The sequence below is a fragment of the Mobula birostris genome, chromosome 19, assembly GCF_030028105.1.
Source record: "Mobula birostris isolate sMobBir1 chromosome 19, sMobBir1.hap1, whole genome shotgun sequence".
In the NCBI taxonomy this organism is placed as follows: Eukaryota; Metazoa; Chordata; class Chondrichthyes; order Myliobatiformes; family Myliobatidae; genus Mobula; species Mobula birostris.
In genome coordinates this window covers 43,008,658-43,030,102 of record NC_092388.1, presented here as the reverse complement: position 1 = coordinate 43,030,102, position 21,445 = coordinate 43,008,658, and the positions used below count along the sequence as shown (strand labels likewise).

The 21,445-nt window shown below is 41.3% G+C and overlaps 1 protein-coding gene across 6 annotated transcripts in view; it reads left to right on the top strand.

Moving 5' to 3' along the window:
* Positions 1 to 21,445, top strand: part of LOC140212554 (catenin delta-2-like) — a 579,924-nt gene that overhangs the window by 438,148 nt on the left and 120,331 nt on the right. For all 6 annotated transcript variants that reach the window (XM_072283519.1, XM_072283517.1, XM_072283520.1 and 3 more), the window contains one exon: positions 11,106 to 11,289. In XM_072283519.1, the coding sequence (XP_072139620.1) occupies positions 11,106 to 11,289 (184 nt within the window). The remainder of the gene's footprint in view (positions 1 to 11,105; positions 11,290 to 21,445) is intronic.

The following is a 21,445-nucleotide window of genomic DNA, read 5'->3' as shown; positions in this document are numbered from 1 at the left end:
GGAATAATTGAAGCCTGCTTGAACCAGGTGGGTACATTAGAATTAGAATGCTAAAGTAAGAAGTTAAAGATATCACAAATCACCATCTTTTGCCTTCTCCAGCCAATTGATCAGCACAGGTCTTTAGTACTCGAGCAGTTTCCCTGTTCTGGCTAGAAGCTTTCCATGGGTTCACCCTCCTGAAAGATGTTTTGACGTCAGCTTCAGAGACTGAAATCATACAGTCTTCAGGGACTGTCAGAGTTCGTGAAGATGCTTCCATGTTTTGATGGTCAAATCGAATATCAAAAGCATTGAGCTCAACTGGGAGGGAAACCTTGTTGTCACCTTTGTCACTTGGTTTCTCTTTGTAGGAGGTGATAGCATTCAAGTCCCGCCACAGCTGTCAAGCATCATTCAGTGATTCAAGTTTGATCCAGAAATACCTCTTTGCATGTGAGCTGGTTTTCCAAAGGTCATACCCTTGTATTTTACTTGATTGCCAGGCCTGCATGCCACTGATCTGGCCCTCAGCAGATTTTGGATCTCATGGTTCATCCAGGGTTTCTGGTTGGGGAAGACTGTGAATGATTTTGTGAGGAAGTACTCATCTATGACTGCTTTATAAATCTGTGACAACCCCCGCGGCGTATCCACTCAGATCCTCTGATGAGTCCTTGATCATGGCCCAGTCCACTTACTCGAAACAAACCCATACCACCCCTCTGCCTCACGTGACCACCTCTTTGTTGTCCTGATCTTTGGAGTCTTACTGTTTAGCCTCCGTCTGTATGCCAGTAGAAGGTGGCCAGCCAAATGATCAGATTTCCCAGAATGTGGTCTAGCGATGAAATGGTAGGCATTCCTAATCGTAGCTGTCAAATGTGCTGGGAGGGAAGTTATGGAAACTATGATGATTAAGAAGAAGTAGTACTGGAGCTTTTAAGGAATATAAAAGTGGATAAGTCTCTGGGTCCTGACGGGATATTCCCTAGGACATTGAGGGAAGTTAGTGTGGAAATAGCAGGGGCTCTGACAGAAATATTTCAAATGTCATTGGAAACAGGGATGGTGCCGGAGGATTGGCGTATTGCTCATGTGGTTCCTTTGTTTAAAAAGGGTTCTAAGAGTAAACCTAGCAATTATCAGCCTGTGAGTTTGATGTCAGTGGTGGGTAAATTGATGGAAAGTATTCTCAGAGATGGTATATATAATTATCTGGATAGACAGGATCTGATTAGGAACAGTCAACATGGATTTGTGCGTGGAAGGTCATGTTTGACAAATCTTATTGAATTTTTTGATGAGGTTACTAGGAAAGTTGATGAGGGTAAAGTGGTGGATGTTGTCTATATGAACTTCAGTAAGGCCTTTGACAAGGTCCCACACAGAAGGTTGGTTAGGAAGGTTCAATCGTTAGGTATTAATATTGAAGTAGTAAAATGGATTCAGCAGTGGCTGGATGGGAGACACCAGAGAGTGGTGGTGGAAAACTGTTTGTCAGATTGGAGGCCGGTGACTAGTGGTGTGCCTCTGGGATCTGTACTGGGTCCAATGTTATTTGTCATATACATTAATAATCTGGATGATGGGGTGGTAAATTGGATGAGTAAGTATGCAGATGATACTAAGATAGGTGGAGTTGTGGATAGTGAAGTAGGTTTTCAAAGCTTGCAGAGAGATTTAGGCCAGTTAGAAGAGTGGGCTGAAAGATGGCAGATGGAGTTTAATGTTGATAAATGTGAGGTGCTACACTTTGGTAGGACTAATCAATATAGGACATGCATGGTAAATGGTAGGGCATTGAAGAATGCAGTAGAACAGAAGGATCTAGGGAAAATGGTGCATAGTTCCCTGAAGGTGGAATCTCATGTGGATAGGGTGGTGAAGAAAGCTTTTGATATGCTGGAATTTATATATCAGAGCATTGAATATAGGAGTTGGAATGTAATTTGAAATTGTACAAGGTATTGGTGAGGCCAAATTTGGAGTATTGTGTACAGTTTTGGTCACCGAATTATAGGAAAGATGTCAACAAAATAGAGAGAGTACAGAGAAGGTTTACTAGAATGTTACCTGGGTTTCATCACCTAAGTTACAGAGAAAGGTTGAACAAGTTGGGTCTTTATTCTTTGGAACGTAGAAGGTTGAGGGGGGACTTGATAGAGGTATTTAAAGTTATGAGAGGGATAGATAGAGTTGACGTGGATAGGCTTTTTCCATTGAGAGTGGGGGAAGATTCAAACAAGAGGACATGAGTTGAGAGTTAAAGGGCAAAAGTTTAGGGGTAACATGAGGGGGAACTTCTTTACTCAGAGAGTGGTGGCTGTGTAGAACGAGCTTCCAGCAGAAGTGGTTGAGGCAGGTTCGATGTTGTCACTTAAAGTTAAACTGGACAGCTATATAGACAGGAAAGGAATGGAGGGTTATGGGCTGAGTGCAGGTTGGTGGGACTAGGTGAGAGTAGGAGTGCGGCATGGACTAGAAGGGCCGAGATGGCCTGTTTCTGTGCTGTAATTGTTATATGGTAGGCTATTTCATGTTTGCTGATCACAGCACTGAATACCACAAGTTCCTGCTTAACATCGATGTCTGGTGGTATACAGTCTATGGTCAGGATCATGGTGGAGAACAGTCTTGGTAAGTAGTATGGTAAGTAACATTAATCATTAGATGTTTTAGGTTAGGGGAACAAGTGTGTGATATGACCACTATATCTGAGCATAACAGAGAGTTTATCATGAAACACAAATCACCACTTATTGCCTTCTCCAAATCAGTAGTCCAGTTCATCCAGTGTATTGAGACATCCTCGGGTCTTACCAACATAGCCAAATGAGCCGTTTCTCCGTGAGGCACAGAAAGCAGCAATCCCTCATTTCCCTCCGACACAGCAATCTTGCCCTTATGTCTTTCATCTTGTTCTCCAGCAACTGTACATTTGCTAACAAGATACTGTGTAGAGGCAGTTTTCATACCCCTACATTTTAATCTGGCTTGGATTCCAACCTTCCTCCCTCTTTTCCTGCCATGGCAATATTCCTTCGTTTTCTTAAAGATGCCAACTCTGCATTCCTGAGAATTAAGTCTGCAGAGTCCTTTAGAAGAATAAAATCAGAATCAGGTTTAATATCACCGGCATATGTCATGAAATTTGTTAACTTTATGGCAGCAATACAATGAAATACATGATAAATACAGGAAATGAAACTAAATTACAGCAAGTGTATACATGTATAATTAATACTAAGTTCAAATAAGTACTGCAAAAACAGAAATAAATTTTTTAAAAGTAGTAAGGAATTGTTCAGGGGATCAATGTCCATTTAGGAATCGGATGGCTGAGGGGAAGAAGCTGTTCCTGAATCAATGAGTGGGTGCCTTCAGGCATCTGTACCTCCTTTCTGACAGTAACAATGAGAAGGGGGCATGTCCTGGGTGGTGGGGATCTTCCTGAGGCACCACTCCTTCAAGATGTCTTGGATACTACGGAGGCTAGTGCCCATGACGGAGCTGACCAATTTTACAACTCCCTGCAGCTTACTTCGATTCTGTGCGTTAGCCCCCCCCCCCCGCCCCCCGAGAGTTCATGCTTAAACAGCTGAAAACACACAGAGTATTGGAGTAACCAGAATTAGGAGTGGACAAAAATGAAATCATGGAAGTGTGGAGATTCTGGAGGGGTTACAAGAGTGGTTCCAGAGAAGGAATGTGGCAGGGGTAAGGCAATGGCGAGATTTGAAAGCAAGAGCGTGAATCCGAAACAGTGTGGAAGAAGAAGTTGAAATAGCTCAGCAAACAGGCTTAAACAGTGAATGAGATTTGACTGCCGATGAGCTGCTCCAATCTGTATCTGACCTCAGATTGAGATGTCATCGTCTCTTCTAAAAGAGCATAGCCCTGGATGATTGGCACTGGCAACTGAAAGGAGCTGCCTCTGTGCATATCAGGAGTGATCTGTTTATCAAATCTAGTTCCACCTTTTAAATCAGTTATCCATCTGATGTTTTCATTGAATGCAATGATTAAATTCACTTTGGCTGATTTTGGGGCTTGCATTGTGAACAGAAAAATGATGAAAAATGTGTTGCAATTGTTAGGCAATATCTGTTTTATTTTATCTTGAACTCTGCCTGACAGCCACAATCTTATCTTTCTTGCTGTCACTGGCTTGCTTCTGTAGATGCTTCTGCATTGAAAAAGATGAGTGAAAACAGGATTCTGACTTCCATGCTTTGAACAGAGTGAAACGATAGCTCAAATATATCTCAGTCGCAGGATGATAATGGTAGCAGTTGACAAAGGAAAATATATCAACCATGAGAGAAAAAGGTCTTAGTTTGTGCAGTTGGTCCACGGATTGACAAGGTACTCTTGAAAGAGCCTGACATAAAAACTTGGAGAGCTGTGGTTATTTTGACAGCCGTGCAGATTTTGTCCAAAGAAGGAAAAATAATTTGTGGGGCATGGTAGACTTTGCAAAGGGAAAACTTGGAAAGAGGAAATGGGAGTGGTGGGGGATGCAGGAGTGGAGAGGCAGAGTGAATGGGGTTCAGAAGAGTGGAGAAGATAAGGGATCACAAGGGGAAATGGGATTGGATGGAGAAGAGGTTGAAGTGAGGGAAAAAGGATGAGGTTAATAGGGGTATTGGACAGAGATTCAGAGTGAAGAGAGTAGGGAGCATAGAAAACTGGAGAAGGATTGAAGTAGAGAGAGAAGAAAAATGGTTGACACGACCAGTGCTCAAATAGTATGGCATAGTACAGCTAGCAACCACCACACACACCTCACATTACACATCACTTATCACTTGTTGATATACAGCTTCGGGTGACAGTACTATTTATTACATTTTTCATAATCAATGTTTTGAATGCATTTCAGTAGTTGTGTGCTTCATTATATGCTGTCCCTATGTTCATTATAAATAGGAGCCTACACATGCATCCAGCTCAAGGGAGTTTCATAAGGAAACCAGTGCAAGCAAGTGGCAGAAATAACAGAAGCTGGGCAAGAATTACCCCCAAGGTTTCTGAATAACTATCAGTAAAACACGTAATTATGGATGGCCTCCACTGTTCCACTCTACATTATAATGTGACACTCATCCTTGCTCCTGGCAGAAGTAAACTATTCATGAGGGATTTTGAGTAATAAAATAGCTGTGGGACATAAGGTTGGTGGAGATTAATCTCAGCTCTGAGAAATTCTAACCTAATATCATGGATTAACAATATACATGGTAATAATAAATACAACAATAAATGGTCTGGAGGAACAGGTTAGCTGGACATGTCATTTAGGTGTTAAAAGGCATAGTGGATGCTTTCTTTTATTAACTACAGTATAGAATGTATGATCAAGATTGCCATAGAACTATATAAAGCGGTACTGTGCACATTTCTGTTTGATGTATCACAGGAAAGATGTGATTCCATTGCAGAGGAGTAGTATGAAGATGTTGCTAAGTCTTGAAAATTGTAGCAAAAAGTTTGGGTAGGCTGGAGTTTCTTTCTTTGGAACAGAGCAGATAGAGCTGTATTAGGCAGAGTAGATGTTGAAAGATTAGTTTTCCATGTTAGAGAAAGCATAGATTTGACGTGAAGATACAAGAGCAAAAGATCCTATACCTGAGGGAACTTGCTCATTGATTTAATGAAATTGACAAAAGAACTGGAGGGAAGGTGAAAACACTTTATTTCATGCCAGGGATGGTATGGTTTGAAAGAGTGGTAGAGGCAGGAAATCTCAGTGCAATTAGATACTACTTGGATGTGTTCTTGAAAAGCCATAAGCTGCAGAACTGTAGACCTTTCACTAGCACAGGCACAATGGGTCAAGTGGCTTCCTTTTGTGATGTAAGTTTTCAATGAGTCCATGATTTTCACAGCACAGAATTCCTTTACTTTTGGCATCTCATTCCCTAGACCCTTCGATCACCTCTTGGATACCTAACTGGAAGAATGCCATTCAGAATCAGAACCAGGATGGGGTTTCTGACATCACTGTCATACGTCGTGAAACTTGTTGTCACCAAGATTCTGTGGCCGGCAGCACACCTTCCTTCTCGCCACCTTGCCAGCCAAAACCTCATCAGGAAATCACTCTCAGCCTCATTCAGCCCTGATGGTTTCCAGCAGAATAGCTTCAACCATTAGGTGTCCCTCCAAGCAAAAATGGCTTCATTCAGCACCAGGTAGTTTTAACCAGTACACTCATGAAATCAGATGCTTTGGATGTCTGCTGAGGCACAGCTGATTTTTTTTAAATCTCAAAAATAAATTTGATTCCTAAAATATATATCCAGGAAATATACATGGCCTTCTTTATATCTGTGATGTTGTCAAAACAATATATTCATCGTGCCTATAAAGCAATGCATTCAATTAAAAAATTCAAAGTACATTTATTATCAAAGAATGTATAAATTATGCAATGTTGAGATTTGTTTGTTATAGGAAACCACAAAGCAAGAAACCTGAAATAGCCCAATTAAAGAAAATAAAAATAAAATACCAACACCTGATGGGCAAAAGAAAGAAAAAGAACACAAATCATGCAAACAATTGAAGCGAATAACAATTTCCATACCAAGTGAAGACCTCACTTCCAAACCCTGGAGCAGCCCAGGGTGGGTCCAAAGCCTCACTTAGCAGTTTGTCATATTAGCGGGCACAGAGCACAGCTGTCTTCTTCGCTTCAGCACCATGAAGAAAGGAGTGGCCATCGCGAAGAGTGAGCAATGTCGGCTCTCGCCTTGGATCCTGACACCCTGTCTTTTTAGTCTATCTGGGCTGGCGTTTAAATTGACCAAACAACGGGACAGCAAAAAGCTCTGGTGCCCTGGAGACAGGAATGAACATCATGGAGAGCAAACAAAATAATCTGTCACCTCCGCACTGGACCAGCGTTTAAATTGCCTAAACAGTGGATCATACCTTGTATTAGGACCCAGCTACTGCGAAGGCCTTGGGGCCTAGACCACGTCACTCAGGGACTTGCTGCGGGCCCAGAATTCGCAGCCCACTCCAAAGCCGCTTTCAAGCTTTTCAAATCAGCTTGATGCCCAGAGTGATCCAACCTCCACTTGGACTGGTTGTGCGGGCATCGGAACTCCTCTGCCTTGACCTTTCCCCTCCAAATGGCTCACTCCATCTACATCAATCCTGCAACACACCATCTCAGCTCATCCCCCAAACTCGCCTTGCCATCACTCGCCCCCTCACTGAGGCGATAATTTAACACAATCTACCCCTGAAAGGGTGTTTTTGTGATGTTCTTCGTCAAATTTCTTGTCTTTTTAATTACCCGTGAGCTGTTGCATCCATTCAGTAGCGCCATCTTAACTTTCAGTTAAGATGGCACTATTTATAAAATATAAATGTCATTTTTGTGGCCTCTTTGAACAGTGCATTTTATTATTGTTTTTCCTGTTACCACCTTGATGTATTGACGTGATGTAATCATCTCAATGGACGGTACCAAAACAAGATTTTTCACTGTACTTCAGTACATGAGACAATAATAAACTCATCTGTGTACTGTTCTGTGCTATTTATCTTCAATCTAAATACCCTTACATGGCTTGTAATTGAAGTCATTCCTCTCTCTGGATTTCATTTGGACTGAAGTGTGAGTGTCTTCTGGATAGTAGCTGTTGGTTCTGTGCACATTACTACCGGAGCCTTGAGTATAATGGGCAGTGGGTGTTACATTTCAATTAGACTTGCCCAATTATTTTAGTGGGAAGCCCTTGAATTAGATTACCTGCTGTAAAGCTGCTGCTTTTGCTTATTAACTACCTTCTATCTTGTCACCCAACACAATACCTTTGCCAAAATTAAATGCATACGGGATCAATGTAATTTATTTTTGGGGGAGTTCATTGTGGCTCAGCAGTCTGCTGACTGTTCTCTGAGTTAGACTGAGTCTCGGTCCTGCTGTTGGACACATTATCTGTTCTATCTTCTCATTGCTGTACTGATTGAATGCTGCTCTGGGATAATGTCTCACCTATTTAACTGAAGCCTAAGCAGGTAAGCAAAACTCATTTCGTGACACTGCTTTTGACAAGAGTAGAAGAGTTCTTGGTGTTCTTGACAATAGTTTTCCATTTAAAACAGAGTAATGGTAATTTCTCTCCGTTGTTTGGCTGTCATTGCAGATAATGCTAAATTACTCATAGAGTGTTCTTAGTTGACTTTAAAATGCCGTGGGATGCCCTGAGGAAAGCGCTATATTAATGTAGCACTTACATAATGTACCTATCTCATTTTAATAGTATACCTATCTCAGCCTTCATGTTATAGAGATGAATGGTGTCAGTCTGCATGTACACTATGCTTCAAGACATATAATAACTGTCTACAAGCAGAGTTTTAAAGCCCAAAACCTATGTCATCATAAATACCATCAAAGTCTTAACCCAGAATACTGAGCTTACAGTTATAAGTGTTGTAGATAATTGCTGTAGCTGTTCCTTCCTCCTAGTTGTTAACTTCTCTGCTTTCAGAGTGATCTTGGAGGAATGTAAAACTTGTCTGGAGCTGTGCAATCAAACTAGATAAATGAAGGCAGAAAATGCTGTAAACACTGATCCAGGCCAAGCAAGATCTATGGAAACAACTTACTGTTTCAGGTTGAGGACCCATTATCAGCACTACCAGGCACACAGTATTTCCAATCTATTTCAAATTTTAATAATCTAGATAAATAGTGTTCTGGTGCAGATTAGCATGGGCTGGTTCTAGTGACTAAATGACCTGGCCTTATTTAATGCTCTGCAGTGCAGTTCAATACATCATTAATACCTTTTCTAAATTTAATGAACTACTTTAAAATATTATGAACTAAATATTTAATGAGTTCACTATAATTTTGTGTCTGAATACATACAGCTATTGAATTCAATTGTGTGCTTTGTCCTGTATGTCTATGAATTTAATTATTCCTTTTTAATCTTAATTTGATTACAGAGAATTACAAAGCATTTCTAGTTAAGAGAAAGGCAAATTTATTAATGTTCTTTATTTAATCTCCACAGATTACCGGGAGGTACAAAGCAGTTATAGTTCAGAAAAAGGCAAATTGATTAATGCTGTTGTTTAACCTCCACCCTTCTGCATAAAATTGTCACCTTGATTTTCCCTGCTTCCCTCATATTTATCTAGCATTCCCTTTAACATGCTGGTACTTCTTGCCTTACCTTACTCTAATCACATACAAGTTAACCAGGAAACATATGGGGTGTAGGAATTCATCCTTGGTGGCTTAAATTAGATTTCAATCGAAACAAATTTCAAAAGAGTGCACAGTGTCTTTGCTACCCTTGCAGTAAAAAATGTATGACTGTACGCAGAAGGTAAATGGTTCAAATGTATTTGATACGTTGCATGTTGCACATGTTAGAATATCAGCTTTCATTCCCATAAATGAAATTGACATGGATTTTTGTACAGTGTTGCATTAACTTGTGTTTTAGGTAGAGAGAATTTTGACATCGAATTTATAAGCACTGGGTCAGTTAGGAGTTATCTTCATTAATCCTCAGCACCCACATCTAATTATGCAACTAAATAAAGTCCTACTGGAAAAACAAAGATTGACGTATTTTATACATTCTTCAATTTGACTAAGTTTGGGACCCTTAGATCCTACACATGGAATTGTGAAAGGGAAAGAGAGCACCAGCTGCTGTTCTACAGTGAAAAGTGAAGATCAATCTATTCTATCTTGTAAATTCTTCCCTGTGCTCCTCTAACTTTAGATAACTTCTTAGTATTGTCAGTTTACTGTATAACTTGGTTAACACTTGTTTGATGTTGCCATTCTTTACTCCCTAGTTATTTTGTTTTACTGACTGTAATTAATTGAGGTTCATTCCCCTAAATTCAGTCAAAGGACTAAACTGAATTTTTTTTGTTAGATTTCTCATCAGAGATTACCTTAGCCCATTCTGTTTGACCATTATGTTGGACCACATTCAGTACAGACTTCTGTTGCATTACTCATCAGAATAAATTGGTTGCTTGGCCTTTTCCAAATTAGATATAATCTACCATGATCACTAACTTATAATAATGATTAGATAATTGGTCAGCAGCAGATGTGGGTTACTTATTTTAACTCTCAATTTACATGATGAATCAGCTTTGTTGTTTGCCGTATTATACTACAGTTCTCTGGGGTATCCCTTGTTAACCAGCTGGTTCTGTTAATGTTAGTTCATAAGCAAAGTTCCACTATTTTGAATTCATTCCTCCAAATAAGGAACTCAGTGTAATAAAGTTTCTTGAGATTATGGCTCCCAGTCAAATCAACTAATTAGTTTAGTTATAAATCTTTCTTGCTAAAAATGACTGCATCAAAATCTCAAATGCAGTTGAACAACATATGTTTCTTAGGGTGACTTAGGGTGAAGATTACATAACATTTTGATAATTTGTTAGTTGCATTCTTTTTCTTGTCTCTTCCCCAAGGTTGTGTGTGTCTTTTCATTCGAGTTTTGTTGGGCTTGAATCAGTTGCGCTCTTCCGCAAAGCCTTGGAATATCCATTCCAGTTCCCTTTTAGAAGTTATTATTGAATCAGAACATGCAATACAGACTAACACAAATCCTGGGAGGAAGAAATGTAATTCCATGTAAGATGCCATGTATAGTTTCTTTCAAAAGCTCAGGGATAATAACAAGTACTATAAGTAACAGAAAATGCTAGAGATGCACAGACAAAATGCAATTCCGGCAGCATCTGTGGAGATCTGTGCATCTTGTTGTTTCAGGCGGAGGCCCTTCATCAGCACTTGCTACAAGATATTTGGGAAATTAGGCAGCATTTGTGGAATGAGAAACCAAATTAACTTTTAAGATCAATGACCTTTCATCAGAATAGGTTCACAATTTAGCAGGCAAAACAAATGCAAGAGAATCAACTCACCTTTTTACCTCTGCATTCCTTTAAACAACACACATCCTCTTTTTTGGTTATGTCTCCTAGTAGTGGTCAGTGTGTAAAAGGAGCATCAGTCCACTCTATAACTGCAATGTTTTCAGCATTAATTGTGTTTCTGTTCCCTCAGCTCCCTCTTTGAAAAACTAACTTACATCTAAGCTTCATTCTCTTTGAAGGTGTCTTGTGGAACCTGTCATCATGTGATGCACTAAAGATGCCAATTATCCAGGACGCCCTTGTTGTGCTCACCAATGCAATCATCATTCCGCACTCTGGTTGGGATATCTCACCTCACCAGGAAGACCGGAAAATTCAACTCCACACATCAATGGTTCTGCGGAATGCCACCGGGTGTCTCAGGTTAGTTAGCCTGGCCTTTATCTTTATTGCATGTGAGATAAGAGCATCATTCTGTTTAAAATCTTGACTTTAAATGTGTGTCTGAAACTTTTTGTGGCACAGTTATAGGACAATAACTGTGCACCACCTCCAGTTATCCTAATACTTAGTCCTATCACTGGTGCTGGATTTGCAGGTAAGAGGCCATCTGTGACAGACTAAGCTCCTTGACAGCATTCACAGGAAGTAGACTACATTTGTACAAATTAAATTTCTATCCAGGATCAAATGATATACTTCTGGTAAGATGGCGGCGCGCTTAGACGCAGCAGCTTTTATGGGATCAACCAATGGTATTGTCTTTTTTAAATATATTATGTGCGATTGCAAGACTCTGCTGGACATTAGGAAGTTAAAGTACTGCAGATCTTCCCCATCAGCAAGTTGCTCATTGGTAGAGAAGCTGAAGGAGCAAGACGTAGTGCAGGTCGTGCCGCTGTCTGCGTCGAGAGGCGTCAGCGCACGAAGGAGGTGTGCAGTCTAACACTGAGTGATCAGTTTAGTTGCTTTTCTTGTGATCACCAGACCCTGCTGGACATTGATGGTGTGGAACGCTGTAAGTCCAATTCATTGGTTTATTGGCAAAAGGTGGGGGAGCTGCAGGACCTCTGTAGTTGTGAAGACTAGGCCCCAAGCCGCGATATCACCTGTTTGCAGCCACCCAGGGGGAGGCATCGGAGTCGTTGTACTCTACCACGGTGTGGATTGGCATCCATGCTGGGGTCAGTGCTGCCCCCCCAGAGTTCACTCAGCAGAGGACAAGCTGTATTGTGTTCAACTTTAGACTGCTGCAACATTCGTTGACTCAGGGACTTGGACTACATTTTTTGTGTGACCGTATTTTACTGTTAGCATTTGTGCTTGCTTTCTTGCTATTTTATATGTGCTATATATGCCTTGTGGTGTGTATGACTGTTGGCACTGTGTTTTGCACGTTGGCCCCAGAGTAACGCTATTTTGTTTAGCTGTGTCCATGGGTATTCACGTATGGGTGAATGACAATTAAACTGGAACTTGGATTTGAACTTGAAATGGCCCAGAAAGTCTTTTCCCCTAAACTTGTCAATTTGTGCATGATTCTCCAGGAATATACCATTACACAGCAGGCCCTGGGTATTGAACTGAGCAAGCAGAGGATGTCAAGAGGGCTGAAAATCAAAGCAGCAGAGTGGAGTTAAGGTGAACTGGCATAAGCTGGGGGGAAAAGTTGAGCCTGGACAAAGAAAAGCTAATCAGAGTTATAGATGGCATCAAGAAAATCAGCTTTATCAACTGTTAGAGAATAACCTATGAGAGCAAGAGGACATAGAGTTGGGGATTGGCACCTGACAATGGACTTTGGGGAGAGAACGTCCCATAACCATCAGGGTCCTGAACTGGTGTGGATAACTGCAATCACCACTACTTTGTACTGATTCACTTTCACTCACATGTTCAGAATCATTTTTTTATTAGCACATCTTGTCGTCTTTTGCAAACATTGGTTGTTAGTCAGTCTTTGGTTATGTATAGTTTTCCATAAACTCTATTATATTTGCATTTCCCTGTAAACACGTGCAAGAAAATGAATCACAATATACATAGTACATATTTGGTAACAAATATACTTGGACGTGATTGATGTGATTGGGATCAGGCATAAGTCAGATGATAAATTTTCACTATCACTATAAACTGTCACTTTGTGCTGAGAAGTGAATTGAATTGACTTTATTACTTACATCTTTCATATACATGAGGAGTAAAAATTTTTACATTAAGTCTCCGTCTAAATGTGCAATGTGCAGTTTATAGTAATTTATAATAAATAGTATGTACAACAGGACAGTCAATATACCATAGAAATACAGTTGTGTCAGCATGAGTTAATCAGTCTGATGACCTGGTGGAAGAAGCTGTTCCGGAGCCTATTGGTCCTGGCTTTTATGCTGCGGTACCATTTCCCAGATGGTAGCAGCTGGAACAATTTGTGGTTGGGATGACTCGGGTCCCCAATGATCCTTTGGGCTCTTTTTACACACCTGTCTTTGTAAGCGTCCTGAATAGTGGGAAGTTCACATCTACAGATGCGCTGGGCTGTCCGCACCACTTTCTGCAGAGTCCTATGATTGAGCGAAGTACAGTTCCCATACCAGCAATGACGCAGCCAGTCAGGATACTCTCAATTGTGCCCCTATAGAAAGTTCTTGGGATTTGGAGGCCCATAGCAAGCAACTTCAACCGTCTGAGGTGAAAGTGGCACTGTTGTGCCTTTTTCATCACACAGCTGCTATGTACAGACCACGTGAGATCCTTGGTGATGTTTATACCAAGGAACTTGAAGCTGTTCACCCTCTCAACCCCAGATCCATTGATGTCAATAGGGGCTAGCCCCTCTCCATTCCTCCTGTAGTCCACAACCAGCTCCTTTGTTTTTGCGACATTGAGGGAGAGGTTGTTTCCTTGACACCACTGTGTCAGAGTGATGACTTTTTCTCTGTAGGCTGCCTCATTATTATTTGAGATTAGGCCAATCAGTGTAGTGTCATCAGCAAATTTAATTAGGACATTGGAGCTGTGGGTGGTGACACAGTCATGGGTATATACAGAGTAAATGAGGGGGCTTAGGACACAGCCCTAAGGGGCACCTGTGTTGAGGGTCAGAGGGGCAGAGGTGAGGGAACCCACTCTTACCACTTGCCAACGATCTGACAGGAAGTCCAGGATCCAGCTACACAAGGCAGGGTGAAGGCCGAGGTTTCTGAGCTTCTTGTTGAGCCGGATCAGAATTATGGTGTTGAATGCTGAACTGTAGTCCACAAACAGCATTTTCACACAAGCATCCTTCTTCTCCAGATGTGTAAGGACGTTGTGTAGAGCTGTGGCTATTGCGAAATCTGTTGATTGGATGTGTCGGTAGGTGAATTGTAGGGGGTCCAGTTTGGGTGGTAGCAAGCTGCAGATGTAGTCCTTGACCAGCCTCTCAAAGTTGAGTCTGAATCTTGTCCCTGTATTGTTGTTTCGCTGCCTTGATGACTTTGCGTAGATTATAGCTGCATTTCTTGAGTTCCTGCCAATTAACAGTTCTGTGTCGCGCAGTAAGTACTGCTCACATGGAACTGTTGATCCAGGGTTTCTGGATTGGATAGACCCTGACCAGTTTCTGGGAGACAACACCCTCGATGTAATTCCGGAAGAACCTCGTGACTCCATCCGTGAACTTGGAGACTTTCTGACATCCTCATCATGGAAAACATTCCAGTCAACGTCATCAAAGCAGTGCTGTAGCATGGAGGCCGATTGGTCGGACCAACAGTGGACAATTTTAACTATGGCCGCCTCTCGTTTCAGCTTCTGCCCATACTTTGGCAGCAGTAAGATGGAGGAGAGATCTGATTTTCCAAAAGGCGAATGAAGGAGCGCTTTGTAAGCATTGCGAAAGGGAGAGTAGCAGTGGTCGAGTGTGCTGTCTCCCCGTGTGCATGACTGGATGTGTTGACAAAACTTCAGAGAAACTTTAGTCAGCAACACTCTATTAAAAAGTCACTTGTGACGATGAAGGTAGCCTCCAGGTGTACAGTCTTCAGGGTGCTGATGGTCTCGTACAGTTTCTTGAGAGCCAGGTCAGTATCAGCCTGCGGTGGAATATACACAGCTGTGATAATAATAGCCATGAACTCCCTCAGCAGCCAGAAGCGTCTACACAGCAGCACCAGGTACTCCAGATCTGGGGATCAAAGGGATTTGAGGGCATGCATGTTCCAGGAGTCGCACCAAGCATTATTGAGCACAAAGCATACTCCACCTTCTTTACTCTTCCCAGAGAGGTGTTTTGACCTGTCTGCCCAGAACAGGGAGAACCCTGACGGCTCGATACCATGATCCGATATCTCATCCGCCAGCCAGGTCTCCACGAAGCACAAAACATTACATTCCTTTGTTTCCCACTGGGAGGAAATTCTGGCTCTCAATTCACACAGCTTATTGTCCAGGGACTGAACGTTAGCCAGGAGTATGTTGAACAGACATTGCAATGATTAAAGAACCCAAGCGGGTTTGGGCATACAGCAAGATCACTTCTGCAAACAGGACTTAACTGACAGCGCTTTGGACTTGGCACCAATAGGTGCAGCAGCAGGCTTCACCATCCTGTTCTATCTCTCCTTGGTGCCAGCCCCCCTGACCACTTACAGGCTTCGGATACACAGATGAATTTTCTCCAACAAGAGTTATGCAATATTTGATATATGGATTTGATATCCACACATCTGAACATCAGATGCACAAAAGACTTCCGAAATTTAAAGAACTGCGCCGACCATACTTAGTGTTTTAAAAAAAGTTACACTGTTCAAAAAAAGTCCAGTCTGAAGTAATTATCTATCCTAAAGTACTGAAGAGCCATTCTTTAATTTCAATTATTGAATTAGTAGGAGTTCATTTATAAAAATATTCATCAAAATATTTACAAGCAGAAAAAGGATCACTCCCAGAGCAAATAATTTTTCAGGAAATAAAATAAGGGGCTTGCATTTATATAGCAACCTTAAGATAGTCCTGAACCTTTTCAGCTGACTGAAGATTTTTGAGGCACAGCCGATTTAGTTAAGGGAAAGTGGCAGAATACTTAAACAAATGAAAATTCAGCAATTCAGAATCAAGTGTATTTTCAAGATTCAGGACTGTTTAATGTCTTTTCCAGTGCACAAGTAGAAAGGAGAACAAAATAATTGTTACTCCGGATCTGATGCAGCACCAAAAAAATACACAAGAATATAAAACTCAATAAATATTAATGTGTGATAGTGTATATACATTGATTGTATGTCCAGAAAGTAATGCTAGACACAGGAGCCTGTACATAAGGTGACTGACAGAAGATGATAAAGTAGTGTTGGAGGGGTGTGTTAGTGAGTGGAGGTGTGGATCAGCTTTACTGCTTGGGCAAAGTAACTGTTTTTGAGTTTAGTGGTCCTGGCATTGAAACAATGTAGCTTCCTCCCTGATGGAAGTGGGCAAACAGGGTGGATGGGCTCCTTCATGATGTTACTGGCCCTTTTCTGGCTCCTTGTTGTATATATGTCCTTACTGGTGGGTAGCCTGGTGCTGGTGATGCATTGGACAGTTCTGACAACTCTTTAAGAGCTTTCCTGCCCATCACAGTGCAGTTCCTGTACTATGCGGAGATACAGCATGTCATGATGCTCTCTACTGCACGTCTGTAGAAGGATGTGAGTATATATCTGCATCTCCCTTTGGCCTCCTCCGATGTCACGGACATATGTTGTGAAATTTGTTGTTTTGCAACAGCAATACAGTGTAATACATAAAAAAAATACTTGAAGTTACAATAAAAATATATTTGAAAAGTACAAAAAGAGCAAAATAATAAGATAATTCACTGATGTTCTTCGTCATGTCGCTGGGGGTATTGATCCTTATAATGTTGCATCTTCTCAATCAGCTAGTTATCTCTGTAATTTGACAATGATATTGTCAATAATAATTTCATAATTTCCTTTCTCGTTTCTTACATGGTCTTTGGAATTGGAGTCCTATTCAAGACATTTCTTATCTTTGTTTGGGGACCTTCTCCTCTTAGTCTAGAAGAAAATCTATTGCCATCTTCTCAAAGACTGTCAGGTATTGGCAGTAAATGCTGGCTCTGCTCCTAAGGGCAAAAATTGGCCATTTTTTTTTCTCCCCAATCAGTTGTTTTAGAACATTGGACCAGAAATATGCAGTTTTGCAGATTGTCCTTGATGGGTGCAGACTAGTGGAATCTCCTACCTACAATGGCTTTTCGTCCTGCCCCATTTCTTTTGCAGATTATTGAAATCATGCCAAAGGAGGAAAAACAGAATTTGTTCTGTTTATGTTTGGACTGAACTCGTGGAGCTTCATCAAAAGAGAGTCCACTTCACGTTCTATCTAAACAATTAATGTTAGCATGGACTGAATTGAACAGCATCCTCACATGTTTTTCCCAAGGGATCTTCTATCTGCATTAAGAGGAAGCCTGATTCAATAAATTCCTTCAAAATATAAATATTAAAATAGCAACTTTAATTTACATAGAAAATTTAATTAAGTAAATCCCACACTGCTTCACAGCAGCAGAATAATGTTGCAGGGCTGGAGAATCTGGTAGTTGTCATCCTCTGTAGTCAGTATGGTGCTTTCTCTATCTTCGACGTACTGCTCACAGTGAGTCTTCATCTGTCTGTCAGGCACTGTGTATCAACAGCAGACTTCCCTATGATAAATGTGCAATAATTAATCTCAGCTATCAACAGAGGTCACCATCCATCTTCCACTGCTGAATCCAACAAATGCTGGAAAAGTCCTCAAACGCAGTAATATAAATAGGATGAGGTATTAAAATGAAGAGACATGGAGCTGACATCAAGATTTAAGTTTCAGCTTTGAATCCAGAGAAACCCCTGGCTAGAAACTTTGGCAGGAAGTTCAATTTTGAGTGTGATCAAATTTAAGCCAATTGTCCGTTGTGTCTAGTTTAATTTACATTACATCTACATCGCTGTTTTTAGACTAGTAGTTGCTGTGAATAATGTGCATATGCACAAAGGAGAGTGGAAATGCAGAGCAACGTCAAACAATGTGCAGCTAAGGTTTGTTGCCACTTCCGGCAAGTTGACTTGCCCAGGTGTGGATACCAACCAGTCACAAGAGGAGGTTTGCACAATTCATCTGTGTGAGATTAACGGGAGTTAGTTTATCTTGTTTTTCATTGAGTTGTTTGACACATGGATCCTGTAGAAAGCCCAGAAGACTTCATTGAGCCCTTTAGATCAACACAAACCATCACCGTGGGTGTTTTCTGGTTTCACCAGAACAATGCTAGTCTTAATACATCTCTACCACACAACCCTTTAACACACATTGCCTTTGTGGGTTGCTGTCATGGGTGACCTCAAATCCCCTAATATCGATTGGCACCGCCTTAGTGCCAAAGGTTTAAATGGGGCAGGTTTTGTTAGGTGTGTCTAGGAAGGATTTCTGGCACAATATGTTGATAGGCCGCCTGGAGGAAAGGCCATACTGGATATAGTGCTAGGCTGTGAACCAATTCAGATGTCAAATCTCTCAGTGGTTGAGCGTTTCAGAGACAGAGACCATAACTGCTTGACCTTTACCATAGCTTTGGAGAGGAATAGGAGCAGACGGTATGGGAAAGTATTTATGGGAAGGAATTACAAGGCTTTTAGGCAGGACCTTGGGAGCATCAATTGAGAACGGATGAATTCAGGGAAATGCGCAATGGAAATGTAGAGTTTGATGGAGGGTGAAGAGATGTGGAACATCCAGTCAAGAGGAAGAAAGAAGCTTACTTAAGGGTTAGGAAGAGAGTTTCAAGGCAGCCAGAGAAGAGATTAAGAGTGGACTTAGGAGAGCTAAATGGGCTCTGAGAAGACCTTGCAGAATATGTGAAAAACAGGAGGATGACTGGAGTGAGGGTGGGATCAAAGACGGAAGAGGAAATATGCCTGGGGTCGGAGGAGGAAGGGTTTGTCTTTAATGAATACTTTGCTTCAAAATACGCCAGGGAGAGGGTCTGTGATATTTGTGAGGACAGTTAAAAGAAGGCTGATATTTTAAATCGTGTTAATATTAAGAAAGAGGATGTGTTGGAACTTTTGAAAAACATTATGATAGTTAAGTCCACGGGGCCAGACAGCATAAACCCCATATTACTGTGGGAAGTGAGGAAAGATATTGCTGCGTCTTTAGCAATGACCTTTGCATCCTCACTGGCTTCAAGAGCTGTACCAGATAATTAAAGGGCAGCGAATGTTATTCCTTCATGAAAGGAAATAGGGAATTATAGACCAACAAGTCTTAGTTCAGTGGTGGGCAAATTATTGGAGGAGATTCGTAGAAACAGGATATGAGAACATTTGAAGAAGCATTGTCTGGTTAGGGATAGTCAGCATGGCTTTGTGAGGGGCAGTCTGACTGAATTCTATGAGGATGTGACAGAGCACATTGATGAAGTAGAGCAGTGGAGGTGGTGTATCTGGTTTTTGGTACGGTGTTTATTAAGGATCCCAAGGTAGGCTCATTCAGAAAATTGGGAGACATGGGATCCAGGGAAACTTGGCAGTGTGGATTCAGAATTGGATTGCCCATAGACAGCAGAGGATGATTGTAGCTGGAGCATATTCTGCCTGGAGGTCGGTGACCAGTGGTGTTCCACAGTTCAAGGATCTCAGCTCTTTGTGATTTTTATACTGTAAGTGACTTGGATGAGGATGTCAGAGGGTGGGTTGGTAAGTTTGCAGGTTACACAAAGGTTGGTGGTGTTGTTTAAAAGATTGTTGTAGGTTACAACTTTACATTGACAGGATGCAGAGCTAGACTGGGAAGTTAAATGAGATGGAATTCAATCGAGTGAAGTGATTCACTTTGGAAGGTTGAACTTTTAGGCGGAATACAGAGTTAATAGCAGTTTTCTTAACAGTGTGAAGGAACATTGGGATCTTGGAATCCACGTCCATAGATCCTTCAAAGTTGCCATGCATGTTGAAAGGTTCTTCGGAAGGTGTATGGTGTGTTACCCTTTATTAGTTAGGGATTTGCGTTGAAAAGCTGAGGTAATGTTGCAGTTCTATAAAACCCTGATTAGACCTCACTTGGGATATTGTTGAAGAGTCAGAGGGCAGAAGAGCACATGGTCGAAGAGTTGGTGGGCAGCAGAAAGCACATGGTCAATGCAGAAAGCACTTGGAATCTTGTGTTCAGTTCTAACCACCTCATCATAGGAAGGATCATCAAGTGCAGTGGGGATTTACCAGAATGCCACTTTGATTAAAGAGTACATCCTATGAAGATAGGTTGAGTGAGTGAGCTAGAGCAGCGGTCCCCAACCACCGGGCTGCGGACCAGTACCAGGGCGCAAAGCATGTGCTACTGGGCCGTGAGGAAACGATATGAGTCAGTTGCACCTTTCTTCATTCCCTGTCATGCACTGTTGAACTTGAACATAGGGTTGCCAATTGTCCCATATTTGCCGGGACATCCCGTATATTGGGCTAAATTGGTTTGTCCCGTATTTCCCCCACTAAGATAGAGCGTTCCTATGAAACCTTTCGTGCCGAAATGGCGTGAAGCGAAGAAGCAATTACTATTAATTTATATGGGAAAAATTTTTGAGTGTTCCCAGACCCAAAAAATAACCTAACAAATCATACCAAATAACACACAAAACCAAAAATAACATTAGCATATAGTAAAAGCAGGAATGATATGATAAATACACAGTCTATATAAAGTAGAAATAATGTGTGTACAGTATAGTCGGGAAGATGAAGGCAAAACCGATTTGTGGGGAAGAAATTTTTTTTTCACTCATTTTTTGTTTTACACAATGAGTGGTGAGTGCATGGGTGGTGGTAGTACATTAGGGGCATTTAAGAGACTCTCAGATAGGCACGTGGATGATAGAAAAATGGAGGGCTATGTAGGAGGGGAATAGTTAGATTGATCGAGGAATAGGTTAAAAGGTCGTCACAATATGGTGGCTAAAGTCCTGTTCTGTGCTGTTGTGTTCTGTGTTCTATATTTCACATGCAAGATCATTGCCAGAGTCCTCCTTAACTCTTTGCTCCCAGTGTTTAAAGAGCTGTTGACAAATTCTTTCCATCTAGAGGCAAAAATGAACCCGATCTTCTATAGGTGACAATTCCATAAGAAGCACATGGACCAGCATTAACCATTAGATGCATCATTTGCTCTCACGAAAGACCATACTTTTGATTCTGTTACTCAAAGAGACTGTGAAATTTCTAGTTCAAACTTGGCTGTCTCAGAAATTTATCCCCATTCAAGTTATGCAAGGCAGGATTCTAACCAACGTGTCCAATACAATTCTACTTTCAGTGCAGCAGTCAAGCAAAGCTGTGTCACCACCCTAACCCTCTTCTCAAACTTCCTTGCTGCTTTATTGAACCTCAAATCCAATGTGCCCATTGCAGTGGAGCTAATATACAGTAAGAGTGAGAACTGTTCAACTCATGTGGCTTTTACTCCAGTACCAAGACACTCCATGCTCAAGTCTTCAAGCTGCTGTACACAGATAATGCTTGTGTAGTTATACCTATGACGGCTGAGCTGCAAG